We start from the raw sequence: 23,015 nt of genomic DNA, 5'->3' as shown, positions 1-23,015 counted from the left end.
GGCTTAGCAGATGATGAGCCCAAGATGCCAGGGTTGCATCGAGCACTTTGATACAAGATTGAAGCAGCAGATTATTTCAATAAGACCATAACGGGGGGACTCTTCTCTGTTGTGATGGTGCCACATGATTAAAATTAAAACCGGGTAAGGAACTGGGGCAGTTATTCAAAGGTTAAACATAGGGTTACCATATGACTCAGCGATTCCACAATGATGTGTGTACGCAAGAGAACTGAAATTATATCAACACTAAAACTTGTACGCAATTGTTTGTAAGTGTTGTTTATAGTCTTCAAAAAATGGAAACAGTATAAAGGTCCCCCAGGTGATGACTGGATGAGCCGAGTGTGGTACAGCCATGCAGTGGAATGTTATCTGTCCATGGGAAGGAATGAAGCTCTGATGCAGGCTACAACACGGATGAACTTTGCCAACATTAGGTTACATAAAGAAAGCAGACACGAATGGCACTTATTGTATAATTCCGTATTACAAAATGTCTGGAACATTCCTATCCATAGAAACAGAAAGTAGTTGAGTGGTTGCCTGGGGCCAGAGGGAAGGATGGAAGAATGTAGAATGAATGCTGATGCACACAGCACTTCATTTTGAAGGATGAAAATATTTTATTAGATCATGGTGATGGTACAAAACTCTGAATTTACTAAAAGATCACAAAATTGTACACTTGAAAAAGATGACATTGTGATAGCAGAATTATAGGTCAAGAAAACTTTTATTTTTAAAAAACTGTTATAGGAAGCCTGGTCTGGAACACACACAAGAAACCTAGCATATGCACTGGTGGGAAGTATATAAAGAATTACCCAATTTCAGGGGATACTTTAGGTTTGGCCTCGAGAAATGCACATATGGTCAGTGTTGGACAAGAGTACATGGAGAGGGCTGTGGAACCATGTTCTATGGAAAATCATTGAAAGATGCTGACATTGGGCATTCAGTGGGTCTGGGTGCTGTAACAGGGTGAGAGGCAGAGGGACATGGCTGAGACGGCTGGACCGGGGACTCCCTGTGGAGGTGACTTAGGTGGCAGTTCTTTGGTCATGTGAATCACACTGAGTTTGTGCACAGAGCAAACCCAGCAGAGCTGACAAACCCTAGCTAGAATCTCAGAGGTCACTTGCAGTGGTTCCACCAATGTCTCTCATGCCTGTGACTCGGGGCAGGTCACCCATACTCTCAGTCCTTATGTTTGGTCATGTGTATAACAAAAATTTTAACATATATCTACCTGAAAAGCTTGTTCTAGAATGAAATGTGAAAATCAGGGAGAACTCATAGGTGAATGACTGGACTATAAAAATGCTCCCAATGGAGGTGAAGTCCTTTGCCACCTCCTGATGCTCCATTCTTTTCCATTTTTCAACTATAAAACGTAAGGCAAGAGACCTTTGACAATTTGGTCATTTTTATCTTTCAGGATTGATATGTACATAGAAGGTATGGCAGATTTGAACGAAATGTTCATCTTTTTGCCCATAATCACACCTCATGAGAAAGGTGCCAAGATTACCCAGATCAAAGAGAGCACAACAAATCGTTATTTCCCCACATTTGAAAAAGCGAATCGGCTGTTTAGTGTGTTAGGGGCACTGAGATTAGAGGAGAAAGAAGAGAACTGGGCATTCCTGGGATGAGGACCTTCACTCCCAGTCAACCCTCCTGAATCCTTGTTAATGGAGCATCCTGACACTCAAGGCATTTTATAAAATCCAATGTGAGGAAGAATTGTGCCATTTTCACCCAAGTTATAATTTTTCACCAAAACTTTAATTTACTAGGGCCCAATCTAGCATTTTGTATTCACTGGAATTTCATGGTCATGAGGCTTGGGCTGTGTAAGGCTCTGGGAGCCCCCCTAGAGACGCGAGCAGATCCTGCAGAACACCAGACAGGGGCTTTTGCTCCAGGAGGAACACAATGAAAGCAAGATACCAGACACTATTGAGGCAAATTATGAAGGGTGACATGGGACCAGCTGTCCATCAGGAGAATGTTGTAGAGTTTCAGGGAATGGATGAATGGATGAGATGTATCTATGCAGAGATGGGGGCTGAGGGATGGACAGGAAGTGGCAGATGAAATGATGTGAAGGGAAAATAATCTGCAATTTTGGGGACCATGGCTCTTAGATTTTTGAGGAAAGTCATGCAAACTGAGGAAATAAATTTCCGTCATGACACATCGTACCTAACTTAGTTAATGTTTCTCTTTGAAGGTAAAGCAGAACATTTCAAGACCAAGTCTACCTGGTATCATGCTAAATAAAAATCAGGAACCAAAAAATGATCGTAAGAGATACAGGAGGCGTACATACAAATAAAGCATCAAATCATTCTTTCATTCGTTCAACAAATGTGCATTCATTGCTACTGTGTCAGATCCTGATCAAGGAGTGAGGAATTTAATAGTAATCAGAAAATCCACTCTCCTGGCCCTTGTGGTGCTGAGAGTTTAGCACGTTCACATGGTGACAAACTCCTCAGTCACTGCAGCTGGAGGACGTCTGTCCTCTGAGATCAAAGAGCCCTGTGATGACATAAATGAAAGATGCACATTACAATATGGTATTTGATGCTTCATTGTATTCTTTATGTTTTATCCATACTTCTATATGCATACGTAGTGTCAAAGGGTATTTGCCACAATGTTATAATCTTTAGTTGGTGGTGCCATGTTTTTCTCTGTCATTTTATATGTCAGCAATATTTTTAATAAACATCGTATATTTCCTGCAATATTTTATTATGAAAGATTCAAAGTTTATTAAACCTTGAAATACATACACAATGAACTCATATTACCCATCATCTATATTCAAAAATTAACATATTATTATGATGTTTGCTTAATCATATATGTCCCCAACCTCTCTCCTACCATCAAGCATGTTATTTCTTGTTGCACGTGAAAGCAGGTGCAGACATCAGTGTAGTGAGCCCCAGACACTTCAGCAGGCAAATTAGAACATATTCCAGCAATGTTGTTGACAGACACAGGTCGGGTAGGAGTCAGAGCCAATGTTGTAAGGGGATGGTGAGTTGAGGTGACCCGGGGTTATTTCAGGTCCCAGAGAGATAGACCAGGAAATGAGGAGAGCAGACGGGAGGAGAAAAGTAGACTCTGAAATAGTCTGCTGAGGACTGAGGAAGGCTGTCATGGAGGTGGAGTCTTTGCCCAAGGACGAGAGGAGAAAGAAAGATGGAGAGAGAGAGAGACAGAGAGACACAAATGAAGAGCCATGTCCTGAAGATTCAGGGCTGCACAGTGTAGGGTGTGAGACTGAAAGAAACACGGCACAGCGGTGCTAAGCCCTTGGCCCAGTGGAAGGTGCAAGTAGGGAGACTCAGTGATGTGGGAAGGGAAAAGGAAATGGTAGCCTGGGCTTCAGCTGCGGACTGGGTAAGGAACAACAGAGCACCACTCCTCCCTCTGCAAAGACTCTTTTTCCAAGCAAGGTCACACTCACAGGTTCCCCGTATGGGGACATGGACCTATCTTTTCAGGGACCCACCATATCGCCCATTAGAGGGTATGGAGGAAAAAAATTGTTGGCAAATGGTGAAGCAGGGGATTGATACATTGGATTTGTCCCCTACAACATTTAGGACTAAAAAATTATTTACTATTTATCTGAAATTCACATTTAATCGGTTGTCCTGTGTTTTATCCGTGACCCCATATAAAAGCATTCCAGAACTCCCCTTGCCCCTTGCTGATGTCAGCGCCTGCTCTGCTCATGGCAGAGGTTTCTCATCTGCCTCCGTCCTTGCACCCAATTCATGAGAACCTCACAGTAAGTTTCTTCAAAAAGCCATGCCCCACTGACAGGCAGAGAGAGTCCAAACATCCTGAAAATGTTAGTTTCATCCTTCAATTGTCAACCTTGAAAAGGAAAGTTTTAACAAATTATTTTGTGATAAGAGGATGACTTGCCAGTTTTCTTCTAAACTAGCTTGGAGCTTCAGGCCCTGAACTCTGTAGGAGGGGCTTTTCCTTTCCTGGACTCCCCCTGCGTCAGAGGGAGGAGTTACTCCATTACAAAACCAGCTTGTCATCAACTGAAGGGTTAGCATTGAGTTGCTGAGCCAAGTGGGAGACAGACTTTAAGAAGGTGAGTGCTGATTTTATGACTCTTCATATCCTGCCTCACATCCTGACATCTAGGTCACCACAAAAATGTACCCTGAGCACAAGAACAACCTCTTTTAGACTCACACCGTGCCTTCTTGGTGTGCTTAGGGGTGAGTTCAAGGGTTGTTTATGCAATTACTGTTTGATGCATCTTTACAGAAAAGTAACAATAAAGAATTTCAAAAACTAGGGCACGAGAACTTACATATGAAAAAAATTAAAGACAGGAGGAGAAAAAAAGTGATAGCATTTAACAATCTGAAAATATCACCAGTGCAAGAGAGAGTGTGGGTGTTTAGGGGGAAGTTACTTTTTGTACAGAAGTAGTTGACACACAACAGTTGTGAACTGTGACACTGTAATACTCTCCGTGGAAATTCAGACTGAATATTAGTTATAATAGGAACAAATTAGTCCCAATGTCAGCACAACAGCATGTTAATTCTGTCTCTTCTGGAATTAACTTGCTGGGAAGTCTCATTCTCTCTTTGGGGTTCAACCAATTCATGGCAAATTCTAAAATTGGCTGGAGCAGGGTTTCCCAATTTTGGGAATATTGACATTTTGGGCTGGGTAATCCTTTCTCATGGGGAGCTGTCCTGTTCAATTTCCTTTTTTTTCTTCTTAGTTAAAAAGTATTTATTATAGGGTCTGGTCCAGTGGCGTAGTGGTTAAGTTTGCATGCTTTGGTGGCCTGAGGTTCGCTGGTTCAGATCCTGGGAGCACACCTTGTACCGCTCATCAAGCCATGCGGTGGCAGGCATGCCACATATAAAATAGAGGAAGATGGGCAAGGATGTTAGCTCAGGGCCAATCTCCCTCCACAAAAAGAGGAGTATCGGTGGTGGATGTTAGCTCACGGCTAATCTTCCTCAAAAAAAAGAAAAATTATTTATTATAGAAATACACACTAAATTAGTTTTAAGGAATGCACTTAAGAATAGTGTTAGCATATATATTTTCTCATTTACAAACTTTACACCATTAACACATCTACAACGATGGTTTATTTTATACTTATAAGAAATCTTCATTGCATCAACACTACTCCCACTCTCACCTTTTATTTTCCTTTCACTCTGTCCTTGTAGAAAGAACACAGTGTGAAGGTCAAGTTCCATCCCAGTGCTGGTGGCAGCTGGAGAGTCCAATGAGAGTTACACAAGGATAGAGAAGAATTATTCTATTGTTCGAAAATATACTTTTCAAAAAACCTTTATCCTAGGGAGCTGACACATTGCAGGAGCCAATCACACTCCACCACAAGGTAGTTCCAACTAAATATCCAATCAGTGTGTCTGTTAGGATGACATGGTGGGTGACAAATGAGCTGGGTAACATGCAGAAGGACCGAGGGTGGGTAACAAGCATTCAGATGCACATCGAGGCATCGCCCCACTCCACATCAGAGGCACCTCTGCTCTCGACCCCATGGATGTGGCACCCTCCCTCCTGGCTTTGACAACCAAAAATGTCTCCAGAGATTGCCAAGTGTCCTCCGGAGCCAGAGGGACAAAATCACCCCTTGTTAATAGTCCCTGGATGACATGACCTCTCATACTTCCCAGCTCAGGAAGTCTCGATGGCAAAACTAGATAATCACAGGGGCATAGAATGAATTTATAAAAGCACAGGAATCCTCCTAGCTAGAATGCAAGAGTCATTCAGATCAGAACATAAGAGTCAACCACACTCTGTTATAAGTATTAATATTGGGGGGAAAAGGTAGAGTCTCACACAGGAGAGAGAGAGAGATTCTTGGAGATAACGTGAAAGTCCGGGAGCAGTCCGAACATGAGAGAACCCACGGGGCAAGCTCTAGGACCTATGGGAGAAGGTACAGCAATGGCGACGAGGGAAAGCGCCAGGCAAGGTTCTCTGGAGAGCAAGTGTGGCAGGGATGAGGCGGGGCCTCCTGTGCAGGGGAGGAAGGCAGCCCCATGGGTAGAGAGGAGGGAGCTGCGACCGGATGCTGCCCAGGAGGAGGGAGCGCCCTGCGCAGATGCAGAAGCCCCTCAGCTGTGTCCCCTGGCAGCCTCCTCACCTTGCTCTGACTTGCTGGGCTGTGAGACTCATGACTGTTGGTTGGAACCACCCAGAGCAAAGTCCCTGCTGGGCCCTTTGTGCTCTGTCAGTTGTCCACAAACCTGCTTTACTGACCAGACTTAAAGCCCTTTAGGTCAGGGACCAGATCAGGCTGGATCTTGTCCCCAACCAGCCCTCATTTCTCAGCATGCAAAACTGCTCAGGGAGTGTTGGTTGAGGGAGTTTGAAGGAAATTTTTATTTTTAATTTTTAGTGGGAAAGCTTCACCCTGAGCTAACATCTGTTGCCAATCTTCCTCTCTCTTTTTTTCTCTCCCCAAAGCCCCCAGCACATAATTCTATATTCTAATTGTAAGTCCTTCCAGTTCTTCTATGTGAGTCTACGAGATAGCATGGCTACTGACATACGAGTGGTGTGGTTCCGCACCAAGAAAGCATTCAAGCCACCTGAGCTAAGTGTCCAACTTTAACAGCTAGGCCATCAGGGCTGGCTCTGAAGGAAACTTTTTAAAAAAATGAAACACTTCAACATGTAAACCAGAAGCAAGTGTTAGAGAAGGATCAGTGGAATGTGTGCGTTTCCAGGTAAGCAAGAGGACGTGGAGAGACGTGATCAGTTCATCAAGTGTAGACAGGGAGACCTGCCCGAGCACTGAGAACAGCTGGAGAGACAAGCAGTGGGTCCCAGATTCCAATGGCTGGAACCCATGCTCAGGGGGCCTGGGCACAGGACAGAGTCCATAGTGCCTGGATCAGGGAGTGAGAGGCAGCAGGGCAGGCCTGGGGAGAGAGGCATGTGGGGTGCAGGGTTCAGGGGCAGAACCAGGGATCTGCTGCATTTGGGGCTACACAAGGCTGTGTTTAATGACCTGCCAGAGCCTGGAACCTATGCAAAAACTTCCTGCAATTCAGGTTAAGCAATGAGTGAAGATCACTAATCTTTCTCCACGAGCTAAATACAAAGAGCCTTTATATGACATTTGAGAAAAAGTCTGGACATATATATATATTTTTTTTACTATATAGAGTCTTATTCCTATGGGAGTTCTATCTGTCAAGACATAGATAGATAGATAGACAGATAGACAGATAGACAGACAGACAGACTGACAGACAGACAGAAGAAAGTAGACACCTGTGATCCATGGTGTGTTCAACTCACTCATCTCCCAGGACCTGGGAGCAGGAGGGAAGTTGCATTTGCTGATCCCTATCATGAATTTTTCTGTACGTTATCTCATTTAACTCTCTGCAGCCCTCAAAAGTAGAGAGAACTCTATTTTATGAAGAGAAAATTATGGTGCAGACATGAAACACCCTGCCGGGTCTCTGTTCCTCGTGAGGAAAGGAGCTGGGCTTTGGCTCCAGCCTCCCTTCTCTCTGCTAAGAAGCACTGTAATCAGGACCTCCCCCAGCATCACTCCTTTAGTTTACACCTGGAATTATCATGCACATATGCATGTGAGGAACATAAGCCCTCTCCCCTATTAACGTTAATGTAGTTATTCTAGTCCTCAGCTTACTCACAGTAGTATTTTAGGAAGTCAAAGTAAAGCAAGGCACACAATTATCAATGTTTCTTCTTATCAGGCCCCTAAAATCAGCTGACAGAGAGGAACTCACGAATTCCGTGTTTCCCTCTCATCCTCCCTTCAACCACTAGTTGGTGATGGAACAGGAGTCTCAGAGAGAAGCCTAGAGAGAGCCTCAGTCTCACCCAGGGAAGTCAAACCTGAAATCACGTGGCCTGACATCCGAGGACGAATGCTTGAGCCCAGGGAAGCTGCTGTGTGTCTGTGACTCCAGTTTCCTCATTTTTAAAATGGGACATTAGAAGCTATTTCCTGGGTGGTTGTTGAGGGCAGACACACTTGCTGGACAGTGAGTGTCAATCAGGAACATATGTGTGTGACCTTTCACATTTCATCGACTCAATCTAGTTCTCATTTTCTGTTAACCAGAAAAGCTTTAGGATATGCTGACCTTTGCCCCAGTCTTGACCAGGCCTTGGAAACCTCTTAGTGGGAGGTGAACAAGGTGCCTTAAGGAAGAGAATTACAGTAAAATATTATCTAAGATAAGATTCCTTTCCCTTCATAACTTGATCCTCAGTCACAGGGAAGGGAGCTGAGTGTGAGGTGTGAGTCACTTGGCTCTGTGACCTTTAGGCCACAGCAAACATACCTCCCACCATAGTGTCAGCTTTAGTCTCCTGTGTATTCTGCTCCTCATAGCACCTCCATTTCCCTTGATAGGAAAATACAAACTCCACTATGTCCAATTGCGAGACAAACGAGTTGATTAAGTATGTTTCCAAAGGATTTTTTACTTCTAAAGGTTAGGCTTTTGAGTCCTTCATTAAAGGTCTGGATATTGAAAGCATTGTGTTATCTAAAATTCAGTCACACGCACTTACTCAGAGAAATATCCACTGACTAAAGAGAAGTATATTTTTGTCCCAAACTCCACAACAATATAATTTTGCAAGAAGAATCTTAATGTTTTCTAAACAGAGCGTGAGATTCGCAGAGAAAATGCAGGTGTTCCTCCCTAAGTCCTGGCTTTGGGACTGCTGCTTGGAACGAGTCCTGCGTGTTTCTGTTGCCGCACCAGGTTCATTGTTGGTGCCACGTGGAAAGCCCAACACTGAGATGACCAATTTGCAGCAGAAAGAGAGTTTAATGACAAGGCAGCCATGTAGGAAGCGAAAACATGAGCCTCAAATCTGCTTCCCCAAAAATCGGGACTCAGGGATGTTTATGGGATGGGGGCAAGGTGGTCTGAAGTGTGGAGAGAGGTGATTGGAGGGGAGGAGAGGTGAGGCAATTGATGATCTGTACAAGCGTAGTCAGACTCTATGCCTCTTCATAGGACCCATGCTCACAAAATGGTGGTGTGAGCATGATCTGAGGGTGGAGTTTTTAGCCTCTTGACCTCAAAATGTCACCTATCAGACATCTGTGCAGGCCCAGTTGATATGTTGGTGGTTTCAGCTAGCCTGGAGGGGAAAAAGGGCTCTAATTCCTGAGAAATAGCTCAAATACCAATCACCATGGTGACCCAGACTCCAGGAAGATGGTATCTATAGGAGCCTAGTGGGAGTCAGATAGCATGTGGCCTAAGCAGCGTAGTTAACAATGGGCAGATTAAACAGCTGAAAGCTAGAGTCAGTAACTGCAACAAGGAAAAAACCTTTAGTTCCTAGCTACTTCATCATCAATGGCTAACTGTTTGCCAGTTTCACTTGCATTCACTCCCATGAGAGAACCAGCCATGTCCGCTGTTGGAGCCGCTGGGTGTCAGTCTCTGGTCCCCTGCTATGTCGACACAGCCTGGGATGGAACAAGGGCTTTCAGAGTTTGCTGACTGGACACAACCTGTGTCTCTCTTCCCATCTGTTGGCCAAATGAGCGTGCACACATCCACGCATGCAACACACTTATGACTGAATGTAAAACTCCTGAAATGATGCTCCCCTTGTCTGCATATGGTATACTTGGATAGTGTCTACTGTCTTGTATTTTGTTTTAAAAGTTGGTGCATTTCACAATCCACTGAAGGATGGTCATGTGTATTTTGAAAAATCCCAATACAGAAAATGAGTCCTAGACTTTGGTTTCACGTAGAAGTGGGTTTGAATCCCAGGACCACCACCTACCTTGGGCAAGTTACTCTAGAAACCTCCATCTCCCCAGCTGTGAAGTGAGAGTAATAAGAGATTCCACCTCAGGAGATTTTTGTAGGATTAAATGAAGGCAAATTTGTGAGCATCCACTGTATGACAGACAATGAACAAATGCCCACTCCATATACTGAAAAGTTACTGCAGTAACTTCCCTTTCTATATATTATAAAATGCGCCAAGTAGAGGTAGAAAGTAGAATTCCATGAAAAGCAAGGAATCAGCATCCTGCATCTGTGCAAAGGATTAGGATCTTTTGAGCCACAGTTCAGCGACTCTGAGCCCTAATTCCAGCTCTGGAACAAATGAAGCCTTAACACTGCTCCCTCTGCCTCCTCGCTGTCAGGGAAGCACTATGGTTCAAGGTCCTCACAGGCTCCCAGGGCCTGCATCTGTGTTGGTTCCCACCCTGCCCTCCCTTTACTCCTGGGCTGGATTTCCACATCCAACACTAGCTGAAGTGTGACTGTGGATGTGTCATTTAATGTCTAAGCCGTGGTCTCATTAACTATAAAATGGATAAAATAACAACTGTTTCATGGGGTTGTTAGGAGATTAAAGATGTGATGTATCCATGATCTGGCCCCGTGGCATAGTAGTTAAGTTCGGCACGCTCTGCATTAGTATTCTGGATTCGCAGGTTTGCATCTTGAGCGCAGACCTGCACCACTCCTTGGCCATGCTGTGGTGGCCACCCACATACAAAACAGAGGAAGATTGGCACAGATGTTAGCACAGGGGTAATCTTCATCAAGCCAAAAAAAAGAGGAAGATTGGCAACTAATGTAGCTCAGGGTAAATCTTCTTCAGGAAAAAAATATATATAATATATCCAAAGGAGTTAGCATTCCATCAGGATTGTTAAGAGGAGATGTTCAATGAATAGTAGCTCTCTAATCCTTCTCCCTCCCCCTAAAACACACTCACATATTTACCACAGACTCTCAGCTATTACGCTACTAAGCCCACCAGATTTTACCCAGTGGAGACTGGAGAATGGTTTGATGCAGTTTCCTGGGCTCGGCTCCTGAGGGTGAGAAGTTGGGCCGAGGAAGGCATTCCAGGGACTCTCCAAGTCTGCCAGGAAGGAGGCAGACACTTCCTCAGCATTGTTGGTGCTGCTAACCACGGATCTTAAAGTGCAGTTTTGTTTCTGTTGTTTCATTCATTCATTCCTTCATTGATTCAGGTGGAGAGAGCCCAGGAGACTGCATCATGGCAGCGAAGCCCATGCTTCACTACTTCAATGGACGAGGCCGGATGGAGCCAATCCGGTGGCTCCTGGCTGCCGCTGGAGTCGAGGTCGGTTCTGAGTTTGGTCGTCTTCAGTTGGATCTAGAAGTGACTATCGAAGTCCTTGCTCCCATGAGCTAGGAGACTATTCTCTCTAAACTATCTGTCAAGAGTTGTGCATTGAAAAAAAATACAGCGATTAAGAGATGAACAGATTTGACCTAACATAAAATTACAATTTCTTGTCATCAAACAGCATAAACAATTAAAGTAAATTTAGGAAGCTCACCACAATGTGTGGAATTTATTTGGATTTGGATAGAAACAAAGTGTAAAATATCATTTATGACATTTATTCAATAATTAGAAACATGAACATGAACAAATAGTAGATAATATTAAAGAATTATCTTTGATGCTTTAGGTGTGATATGTACTGTGCTTGTTGTTTAAGTAGTTCTTTTATTTTGAAGATGTACATTGAAATGTTTAAAAATGAAATATATGATGTTTCTATTTTTCAAATTACTACAAGAGAGGAAGAGTCGTGGGCATACAGATGACAGGAGTCTGGCTTGAGTTGGTTATTATGGGACTGGATGAAGGGTACACGGAGCAGCATTATACTTTCCTGTTTATTTTTATACATGCTAGAAATTTCCACAATAAAATGAGAAAAATTAAGTAAAACATAATAAAAGCTAAGATAGAGCCAGAAATATGGGAGGAGTGAATTGTAAGTAACCACCTGTGAAAGAGTAATACACTCACTCAGCAGTGGTTTTGTTCAGCACCTTCAAGCGCCAGGTGCAGAGAAACAGATGAACAAGGGCCCTGTCCTCAGGCAGCTTACATTCTATTGAGGTTGCACACAAGTAAGGAGGTGATTAAAAGGAGGAGGGAGCATCTAGGAGGACACCCAAGCATTTACAGTGCCAAAATGCCACAGTCCCAGTGGAAAGCTGGTAGGTTTTCCTGGGACTCTGTTGAGTGCTGCCCTCTGGAGGTGTCACTGTGAAAAACATTTCTCAGTCCAGATCACACAAACCAGCAAGTCTGGGAGGGTTTTCCTGGGAAGGAGTCACGGACGAGCTCAGGAGATCTTGTACCTCATGTGGGAGCAGAAGAGGAGGGATCCAGGTGAGGTGGCATCCTGTGACAGGAACCTCTACTGTGCTGCCTCCAGGGTCAGCTGTTGGGTTCAGGGATGTGTAGAGCCCCTGGCAGGATGACTTCAGCACAGGAGGGGGAAGTAGAGGAGATGCTGAGCGCATCCCAGGCTTCCTCTTCTGCATCAGCTTGACTGACAAGAGGGGTGCGGCAGGACTTACCAGAGGCTCTCAGTCACAGCTTCTAGGTTCCCTGTGCCCAAAGGCTGGTCCTCACCATCCCATCCGTCTCCATTAGCCTCACAAACGTCATCTCACCAGCCAACCAATTCCACATTGGCCCCCCTCCCTAGATGAGCAACCACCATCCCTTATGTTTGTCTGGAACTGGGTGCTTTAGGAGTTGCTGCACCCCCACCTCACTATCTCTATAGTCTGACTCTGTGGAGCCATGTGGATCCACAATAAATGCTTCCACTGGACAAGTTAGAATTCCCCAGATTCCCAAGCTTTTCACCATCAAGAACCCTTTAAACCATAGCAGCCACTGCAAACAGCACTACTAGTTATACTTGGTGTGTGTGGCCTGGATCCTGTAATCTGTATTTTAACACAACATACTCCGTTTAAGAAAATGTCCTCCCTGTGTTTGATAGAGGAGGAAACTGAGGCCTGGAGATGCTAAGTGACTGTGCCCTGATCACACAGCTACCGTGAGGCAGAGCCAAGATTGGAACCAAATCGCCTCAACACTGAGATCCATTTTCTTGACATTGGTCTCTTTTGACCTTTGGTTTGGTCGATTCTGCCGATTAAGTAAACTGCATGATCATATACTGACTGATTTTCATGTTTGGATTGTAACCCCACAAGCACTCAGAGCCTCTGGTCAGATGACAGCCTTGCTGCTGGCTGCCCTCCAACCAGAGAGACTTGTCTCAGGAGAAGGAGAATCTACACCAAGGTCAAAGTCCTGAATGTAGGTCAACGACAGAGTATAGGTTCACAAATGTGAGGTGGCTTTAAATTTAAAAAAAAAAGGGATAACATGATGAAAGCAACCATCTTTGAAAATCCTGACAACTTCTGTTTATTGAGCACCTTATGTATACATGGTGCTGTTTAAAGGCCTTTGCATACCTTACTGATTTGATGTTCACCAACCTATAACATAGGTGCCATAACTATACCCATATATAGATGAGGATACTGAGACACGAGGAGATTTGGTGACATGTCCAACGTCAAGAGGTAGCACGTGTAAGAAATGATGCTCAAATCCAGGCAGTCATATCAGAAACCAAGGTTTCTTGATTAAAAATCAATTTTTCTAAACTAGTTTGGGAACTCTTTTTCCTTTCTTAAGTTGGGAATCTAACCTAGGGTGTCCCAATTTCCCAGGAGAGGAAATTCTGAATCTTAAAGTTAAAACTGTGCAGCAAACAGGACTCATTTCATACTAAGCGGGGCCTCGTGGGATGCAGTGATGTCAATGACAGCAGAAGTCACTGGTGACAGCTTCTGGGATGGTCATGGCCCCATGGTTACCCTATACTGGAGGACACACAAGGTCCTGTCGTGATCTCACCTGGAGAGACAGGCTTTCCTGAGATATTAAAATCCCGTAACTAGGTGAACTTCCCAGTCCCTTCCCTCCGTGACTTCCCCGCAATGACCAGGATCGTCCACAGAGGTGGAAACAAAGTGGAGGTGAATTGAAACCTCAAGAATGAGTCATTACCTGCTGCCACCCATGCTCTTTCCTTGGTGGCTCTAACCTAAATTTCCAGTCACCCTGATCACACTCCCCTATGTAGTCTGACAAGCTCAGAAATCTTCCTCCTCCTTATTATGTGCCGGACATTCAAGTTTAAAACTTTTATAATGCTGTGGAATGAAAGAACAGGAGCTCACTTACTGTTTCTGCTTTCCAGTTTGAAGAGACATTTATAGACACTCCAGAAGACTTTGAAAAGCTAAAAAATGGTAAGACCAAGTGTCTAAATTCCTCTGATGAGAGGATCTAGTCGAAGTCACGTGTTGAGATTTAACCCCAGGCAATGCCTATGTGTGTATATGCTGGGAGTTGGGGCCCAAAGAGAGGGAGAGAAGTGCTTCAAATGTATGGGGTGGGGCTCCCTGAGCAGCTTTGGTAACTCCCTCAGGACCAGGAAGGGCTGAAAGCTTCTATTTGCTACGGGACCATCCCCGGTGTCCTGTGGATCCCTCTCTTTGCTTTCTTCTGCTTTTCTGCACCATGACTGAGCTGTATCAGCTCAGGATCCCACAGCCTCCCAGAAAGGACAGCAAACACATGCAATAGAGGGAAAGAGGAGAAACAGGCCCAGCAGTTGCCTAGAATTCTCTCCCTGATGACTGGAAAACGTGAAGTCCTAACCGTATTGTAGACTCAGATCACAAGATGCTGTTGAGATAGTTGGAATGCCAGGTAAGTCAGTGAGGAGAGAGAGAAAGAGGGAGGCCAGCAGGACTGGGTGGGGAAAACAGGGGCCCCCACCAACACTATCCAATGGTGGAACAAATCACCCTCCATAGAAATCTCACTTACTACTGGCCTTAATGCCAGCTGCACCATAGACTTGTTCTCGGAACGTCCCACCTGAAATAGCAAATGCCTGGTGGTCCTGTTGCAGCTTTTCCCAACTTCTTCCTCAAATATCCATGAAGAGAAATCGAGCACAAGGAATACAGGGACCTACCAAGTATCTGGATGGGGAATAAAACCATAAATGAAATAACAGGTTCAAAAGTGAAGGGAGGCTTGAACACAAAAGAAGGACTGTGGGAAGCTCACAACAACTGCTCTTCTGTTAAAGTGTTACCCAGTAATTTCAGTTCCATTTTACATTGCTAGTCCTTTCAACAAACAGCTTTTCATCTTCAAAGAATGAGATCCATAAAGCATTTCACTCTACTTTTCCTGTTCTTCTTTTGAAAGATGGGAGTTTGATGTTCCAGCAGGTGCCAATGGTGGAAATTGATGGGATGAAGCTGGTGCAGAGCAGAGCCATTCTCAACTACATCGCCGCCAAACACAACCTCTATGGGAAAGACACCAAGGAGAGAGCCCTGTACGGTATTTTTCCTGCTGTTTTGTCAAGAATTAATAGGAACAATTTAGGTCCTTCCCTGGGGTACCACGACCGTGTCAGGGGGATAATGACCACCAGCTGTGTGGCTATGGTGGTGTCGACTGAGGTGCAGTCCAGCAGAGACCTCGGGGGATGAGGGACAGGAAACCCGCAGTGGACTCAAGCCAGCGGGATGATAGAAGAGGATGCGGCCCACAGAGAGGGCACGGTGACAGAGGTCTGCAAACCATGATGAACTAAGAAGCCAGGAGGATGGTGGAGTCATGACTCCAGGTGCTCAGGACTTTAGGAGCTGGACACCAGCCCACAGCCAGAGATGAGGGACAAAGTGTCTGAGGGTGTAGACAATAAGGCTGGGGAGTGAAGGAGCCTATTCTCAAACCTGGAATTTACCAGAATGATGACCAGCACCCTAAATTATGACCCAGTTATATGAATGGGCCATTTGACAAGGATTAGAAACGTTGAGCCCAAGATGCTAGGGTTACATTGAGCATTTTGATACAGGGATGAAGCAGCAGATTTATTCAATACAAACTTATCTGGGCAGTCTCTTCCTTGTTGTGATGGGAACACATGATTAAAATTAAAACAGTGTAAGGAACTGTAGCAGTTACTCAAAAGTTAAACATAGAGTTACCATATGACGCAGCAATTCCACTACTTGGTATGTACCCCAGAGAATCAAAAAGCCATACACACTAAGACCTGTAGAAAATGTTCATCACGGTGTTGTTCATAATCTTCAAAAGTGGAAACAGACCATTGTCCATCAAGTGATGAATGGATGAACAAAGAGTGGTCTATCCACGCAATGGAGTAATATTTTTCCATGAAAAGAAATGACATCCTGATGCAGTCTACAACATGGATGAACCTTGACAACATCATGTCACAAAAGGAACCAGACACAAACAGCACATATTCCATGATTTCCTTTGCGTGAAACATCCAGAACATTCACATCGACAGAAACAGAAAGCAGTTGAGTGGTTTCCTAGGGCTGGAGGGAGGGAAGAGTGTTGAATGCCTGAGAAAGCACAGCAGCTCCTTCAGGAGAGATAAAAATAGTCTGGAATTAGAGTGTGGTGGTGGTACAGAATTCTTCGGCTTTACTAAAAATCGCAAAATTGTGCACTTGAATAGGATGACATTAAGGTAGGTGAATTATATGTCAACAAAGCTTTTATTTTTAAAAACCTCTCGCAGGAAGCTTCGTTTGGAACACACAAAGCAAATCACCTGGCTTATGCTCTGGTGGGAAGTGAATGAAGAATTGCACCATTTCAGGGGATACTCTAGGTTTGTTCTTGAGAAATGCAAACATGGTCAGCATTAGGCAGCAGTACCTGGAGAGGGCTGTGAACCATGTTCTATGGAAATCACTGGAGGAACTGCTAACATTGGGCATTGTGTGGGCCTGGGTTGTGTAACAGGATTAGAGGCAGAGGGACATGGCTGAGACAGCAATGCCAGGACTCCCTGTGGAGGTGACTTAGGTGGCAGATCTTTGGCCGTGTGAATCACACTGAGTTTATGCACAGAACAAACTCAGCAGAGCTGGCAAACCCTAGCTAGGGTCTCAGTGGTCACCTGCAGTGATTCCACCACTGTTTCTCATGCCTGTGACTCGGGGCAGGTCCCCGATGCTCTGTCCTTATGTTTTGTCTTGCGTATACCAAAAATTTTAGACATATATCTACCTTGAAAGGTTGTTCTAAAATGAAAGGTGAAAGTTAAGAAAAAATCATGAGTGGACGACTGGCCTACGAAAATGCAGGTGGATTCCTCTGCCACCTCCTGGTGCCCCATTCCTTTATATTTTTAAACTATTAAGCCAACGGCAGAAGAAGTTGGACACTTTGGTCATTTTTGTCTTTCAGGATTGATATGTACATAGAAGGTGTGGCAGATTTGAATGAAATGATCCTGCTTTTACCCGTAAGCCCACCTGCTGAAAAAGATGCTAAGATTACCCTCATCAAAGACAGAACAACAAATCGTTATTTGCCTGCGTTTGAAAAAGTGAGTTGGCTGTTCAGCATCCTGGGGCACTGAGATCAGAGGAGAAAGAAGAGAACTGGGCATTCCTGGGACAATGACCTTCACTCCCAGTCAGCCTTCCTGAATCCTAGTTAATGGAGCATCCTGACTCTCAAGGCATTTTATAACAATCCACTGGCAGGAAGAACTGTAGCAGTTCTAGCCAAGTTATAATTGCCAGCAAAATTTCAATTTACTAGGACTCAATCTAGAATTCTCTCTTCAGCGGAAATTTGGTGTCATAGATCTTGGGCTGTGCAAAGCTCTGGGAGCCACACTAGAGATTGGAACAGATCTTGCAGAACACCATAGAGAAGCTTAACTCCAAGAGGAACACGATGAAAGTGATACATCAGAACATGTTCTGTGGCCAGCTCCCATGGCCTAGCATTTAAGTTCAGGGCACTCCACAGGGGCCTGGGTTTGGTTCTCAGGTGTGGACCTACACCACTCTGTTAGCACCATGCTGTGCTGGTGGCCCACATACTAAAAAACGGAGGAATATTGGCATGGATGTTAACTCAGGGATAACCTACCTCAGCAAGAAGAAAATATTCTGGTATCAAGTGTAGGGAGACATGAGACCAGCTGCCCATCAGGAGAATGTGGTGGAATTTCAGGGAATGGACGAGATGTATTGAAACAGAGATGGGGGACATGGATAAAGAACAAGAGAGAGATGAAAGGATGTTAAGGGAAACAAATCTACGAATTTGGGAGCAGGGCTAGTAGATTTTTGAGAAAAGTCATGCAAACTAAGGAAATAAAGTTCCATCATTAGCATAGTACCTGTGCTAGTGGATGTTTCTCTTTGAAGGTCAAGGAGGACATTTCAAGACCACAACTACCTGAAATCATGCTAAATAGAAATCAGGAACCAAAACTTGATTGTAAGAGATACAGGAGCCTTACATGTAAATAAAAGGATTGATCTCGACATCCCCATCATTATAGAGCATGAAATCATTCTTTCATTCATTCAACAAGTGTGCACTCAGTGCTAGTGTGTCAGCTCCTGTTCACGCCGGGAACAGTGTAGCACTAACCATGAAGTCTACTCTCCTGGCCCTTGTGGCGCTGAGAGTTCAGCACGTTCACAGGGTGACAAGCTCCTCAGTCACTGCAGTTTGAGGACATCTGTCCTCTGAGATCAAAGAGCCCTGTGATGACATAACTGAAAGAAACACATTACAATACAGCATTTGATGCTTCATTATATTATTTGCTTTTATCCATACTTCTATGAGCATACATATTCTGGAAGGGTCTTTGCCAAATTCTTATGATCTTTAGTTGGTGGTACCATGTGTGTTTTTTCCCTTTTTTGTCTATTTCCATATCTCTGCATATTTTTCATAAATATCACATTTTTTCTACAATATTTTGTTAAGAAAAATTCAAAGATACATAACAGTTGAAATACAGGTACAATGAACTCGTATATAGCCATCACCTATATTGAAAAAATTAGCCTTTTTTTATGATGTTTGCTTAATCATATGTGTCCCCATCCTCCTCTCCTCCAATTAAGTACATTATTTTTTGCTGCATTTTAAAGCAAGTACAGACATCAGAGCAGTCACGGCCAGACACTTCAGCAGGCAAATTAGAACATATTCCACCAATGTTGTTGGCAGACACAGGTCGGGTAGGAGTCAGAGCCAATGTTGTAAGGGGACGGTGAGTTCCAGGTAACCCAGGGTTATTTCAGGTCCCAGAGAGACAGACCAGGAAATGAGGAGAGCAGCCAGGTGGAGAAAGGTAGACTCTGAAATAGTCTGCTCAGGACTGAGGAAGGATGTCATGAAGGTGGAGTGTTTGCCCAAGGGAGAAAACAGAAAGAAAAATGGAGAGAGAGAGAGAGACTGAGAGATACAGATGAAGAGCCATGTCCTGATGTTTCAGGGCTGCACAGTGTAGGGTGTGAGACTGAAAGAATCAAGGCACAGAGGTGCTAAGCCCTTAACCCAGTGGAAGATGCTGGTAGGGAGCCCCAGTGATGTGGGAAGGAGAAAAGGAAATGGTATCCTAGGCTTCACTGAGGAGTGAGGGAAGAACAGCAGAACCCACTCCTCCCTCTGTGTCAGTGATTCAGGGCCGGTGGAGAAGGACTGAAGCTCCACTCCGCCCAGTGAGGCAGCAGAGGAGGGAGAGCGGGCTGGACAGAGCTGGGAGGAGCAGGGGGCCCAGCCTGCCTGTGCCTGTGTTCATGATCCGATTCCTCCAATTCGCAAGGTGTTAAAGAGCCACGGAGAAGACTACCTGGTTGGCAACAGGCTGAGCAGGGCTGACATCCACCTGGTCGAACTTCTCTACCTTGTTGAAGAGCTTGACCCCAGCCTTCTGACCAACTTCCCTCTGCTGAAGGTGATCTCTTTCACAGCCCTCAGGACGGAAGGCCCACACCTCCCATCTTGGAATCTAATATTTGGCCTCTAGGGTCCCCACTATTGTGCAGGCCTTTCCTGCCCTCTGGTCTCTAAACTTAGCTTCTAGACCCTGGTGTGAGGCATGAACAAAATCTCCTTTGGCTGAAGAAATCTGAGTGGATTCTGCCCCCAAAAGAATAATTTCTCTTTTACAATGAGGGGGACCCAGCATCAGCTCCTCTCTCCCAGGCCTCCATTCCATTCCGGATTCTGTCCTCTTTTCTCTGTGATTCCCTTGACCCAGGAGTGTCCTTCTCCTGCCACACCCGAGTCTGTGAGCAGCTCTCCTCCCCTCGGCTCCTGCTCCTCCTTCCACCCATGTGTTTCTCTCCGCACAGTCTCCCCTCTCTCCTCGTCTGTCTCCCTCGGTGGGCAAATTGGTTTTACCAGCCTCATGGTTTACCTTTTATATTTCCTGTCTTCAGGTCCTGCCCACTTTTCCTAAATCTTTGCTTTTCCTGACTGGAGACTTTATCTGTGCTGATATCGGACAGACACATTACTTTTTCTTGTGTTGCCCAAAAGCCATGAATCCACAGGATGAGTGTGTAGGGAAGAACATTGGGAAGAAAATTCTATTGAGCTGGATTTTCTTGCTCTTATCCTCATGTCTCACCTGGTGTCTGTTCCCAGCCTCATGCTGGTGCCGATGGAGGAGACTCAGGTGGTCCTCGTCTAGGAGGGTCTCAGATTCCCTGGCTTGTGCTAATGACAGGCTTGGTCTTTGGCTCCACTCTGAGGCTCTGCTCTTGTGCATTGCAGGCCCTGAAAGCCAGAATCAGCAACCTGCCCACCGTGAAGAAGTTTCTGCAGCCTGGTGGGGCGAGGAAACCTCCAGTGGATGAGAAATCTGTAGAAAAATCAAGGAAGATTTTCAAGTTTTGACAAAGCAGGCCTGGCCCCCAGCACAGGCAGGACCGATCTTCTGAAGTTTTCCAACAGTCACGTGCTTGTCTTACATGTACACCCTGAGTATTGTGACACTAAGAAACTAATCCGTTGTTTAAATGCTAATTTAACAAAAATCCACTATGCAAATTTGGTTGCAAAGCAATCTATTTGTTTTGATCAAACATGAAATTATTTCCTCCTAGGATGTCTCCTGGACTTAAAAATAAATAGAACGAGAAAAAGTTTCATGGACTCTTTGATCTAATCAAAAATTGTCATATAACAGTCATGAAATACCTGGTCAAAAAGAGTGAAGCAGAAATTTTCACCTATATTCTCAGTTACACAAAAATTGTCTTTTCCTTTTGTACTTGCTGTCTTTCTGACATACAACCTAAAAACTTTTTTCTCTCTTTTTATTTTTACAAAACCAGGTAATGAACTTTTTTTCCTGTTCACTTATGGAACTAATCTTTCTTTACATCTAATGTGTGATATACAGTGTCCAGGGAGCAGATAAATGATGATAAGCAAAACAGATAGAGTCTCTGTCCTCATGGGGTTCACTCTAGTGAGAGAAAGAAAAAAATACGTCATTCTAATCCAAAATCATGTGTGCCTTGTCCATCAATTTCCTAGGGTTGCTGTAACAAATGACCACAAATTTAGTGGCTTAAAACACTGGAAATTGATTTTCTCGCAGTTCTGGGGACTCTTCGTGCAAACTCAAGATTGAGCAGGGCCACGCTCTCTCTGAAGCCTCAGGGAAGGATTCATCCTTACCTCTTCCTGGTTTCTCATCCTTGCTGGCAAGCCTTGGCATTTCTTGGCTTGTAAATGCATAAGTCCAATCTCTGCCTCCATTGTCACATGGTGTGCTTCCCGTGTGTGTGTCTCTACCCAAAGTTCTGTCTTCTTATAAAGATACCGGTAATTGGGTTTGGGCCCACCCTGGTACAGTATGACCTTATCTTACCTTTACGACATCTGCAAAGACCCTATTTGCAAATAAAGTCACAGTCATCAGTACCCAGGGTCAGGACTTCAGCATATCTTCTTCTTAGGAGACGCAAGATAATCTACAGCACCATGCAAGGGGATGAGATAGTGCTAGGCATAACCCTAACCAGGATGCCTTTGCTGGAATCTGTGGTTCAGTCACAGTTTCTCAAGGAGGGGAGTCAGGGCTGCTGTAAGCCCTGAAGGAGAGACAAGTGGCAGGTAGGGAAGTGGGTGGAACCTTGGTCGGGCAGCAGGGATGGAATCCAGGCAGGAGGTCAGCAGGGTTGATGGCCTTGAGAGAGACTGAACATGGTATGTTTCAGGAAAGAGGAGTCACTCGGTCTGAGTGGAGCGTTAAGCCATAACGCCGGGAGTAGCACCAAGAAGGTGAGGTCCGAGAACAGGGCCCAGAGTGCTCAGGACTTTGAAGACCATGGCAAGGGTTGTGGATTCTGTCCTAAGGAAAATAGGAAGCCACTGAAGTGTAGCCATACACCTGCTTACCAGCCTGATATACAATAGGATAAAATCACATCCTTTAAATATTCATTTTAAGTCACTCAAGCATCCATCTCAGAGCAGCAAGAACATTCTCCTCCCAGGAGTCTCCTTCCCGTGTTAAATCCAACAACCAGGGGCTGACTCCATTCAAGGGGTCACATAGCCCTGAGACCGATGGAAAATCCCTGTTCTTCTGCTGCTGTCCCTGGTCTTCGCTGCCCTTTCTGCCACCTGGAGCTCCTGTGTCCCATCGACCTTCTGACCTGGGCAGATTCGGTGGAAAGCCTGGCCACCATTAGTCCACTTACACAGCAGCATTCTCATGCCCTGTAGAGGCAGAGAAATGGAAAAGGAGTGCTCCCTCCCCCCTGTCACTCAGGCCTGAGATCTAAACTGCAGCTGAGATATCTATTCATTTCTCCCTGGCGTGTCAATGTGCAGGAGCGCCTGGGAGAGAGTCATTTCTAGCTGCAGCCACATACTGAGCCCATAATTTGGACTCCACCAGGAAATCCAGAATCTATGAGACTGAGCCCAGGGTCCTAGTCTTGACTGCCCATTTTCATAGCTTGAACATCCCCACAGCTGGGTGGAGTGGGGCAGACGGAGACATGGGACACATGGTTTGTGTCCTTTATGTCTATGCAGTGTTGGGTCAACTCAGCCCAACCAAGATGTGCCGAGATGTCCTCCCAGGACGTTCCCAGTTCCCTGTATGAGTTTACCTGCTCTCTCTCCAGTTCTAGACTCCTCAAGGGATGGATGAGGAGGGCACACCATTTTTATACATCCCTCCAACAATATACTCTCAT

The 23,015-nt window shown here is 44.9% G+C and overlaps 1 protein-coding gene and 1 long non-coding RNA gene across 2 annotated transcripts; one reads left to right on the top strand and one right to left on the bottom strand.

Moving 5' to 3' along the window:
• Positions 1-2,276: 2,276 nt before the first annotated feature.
• On the bottom strand, positions 2,277-11,065 carry LOC139045822 (uncharacterized). Its single transcript, XR_011504948.1, has 3 exons — positions 7,933-11,065; positions 5,216-5,293; positions 2,277-2,550 (listed from the first exon to the last, which is right to left on the bottom strand). It is a non-coding gene; the product is annotated as an uncharacterized lncRNA (long non-coding RNA).
• LOC123288363 (glutathione S-transferase A1-like) lies at positions 3,977-20,933 on the top strand. Its single transcript, XM_044776994.2, has 7 exons — positions 3,977-4,135; positions 11,072-11,184; positions 14,159-14,210; positions 15,184-15,316; positions 17,221-17,362; positions 19,616-19,747; positions 20,572-20,933. The coding sequence occupies exons 2-7, from the start codon at positions 11,098-11,100 to the stop codon at positions 20,692-20,694; spliced, it is 669 nt and encodes a 222-aa protein (XP_044632929.2). The 5' UTR covers positions 3,977-4,135; positions 11,072-11,097; the 3' UTR covers positions 20,695-20,933.
• Positions 20,934-23,015: the final 2,082 nt, after the last annotated feature.

Source organism: Equus asinus, chromosome 8 (genome assembly GCF_041296235.1).
Source record: "Equus asinus isolate D_3611 breed Donkey chromosome 8, EquAss-T2T_v2, whole genome shotgun sequence".
Lineage (NCBI taxonomy): Eukaryota > Metazoa > Chordata > Mammalia > Perissodactyla > Equidae > Equus > Equus asinus.
This window is presented reverse-complemented; position numbering and strand designations above follow the sequence as displayed.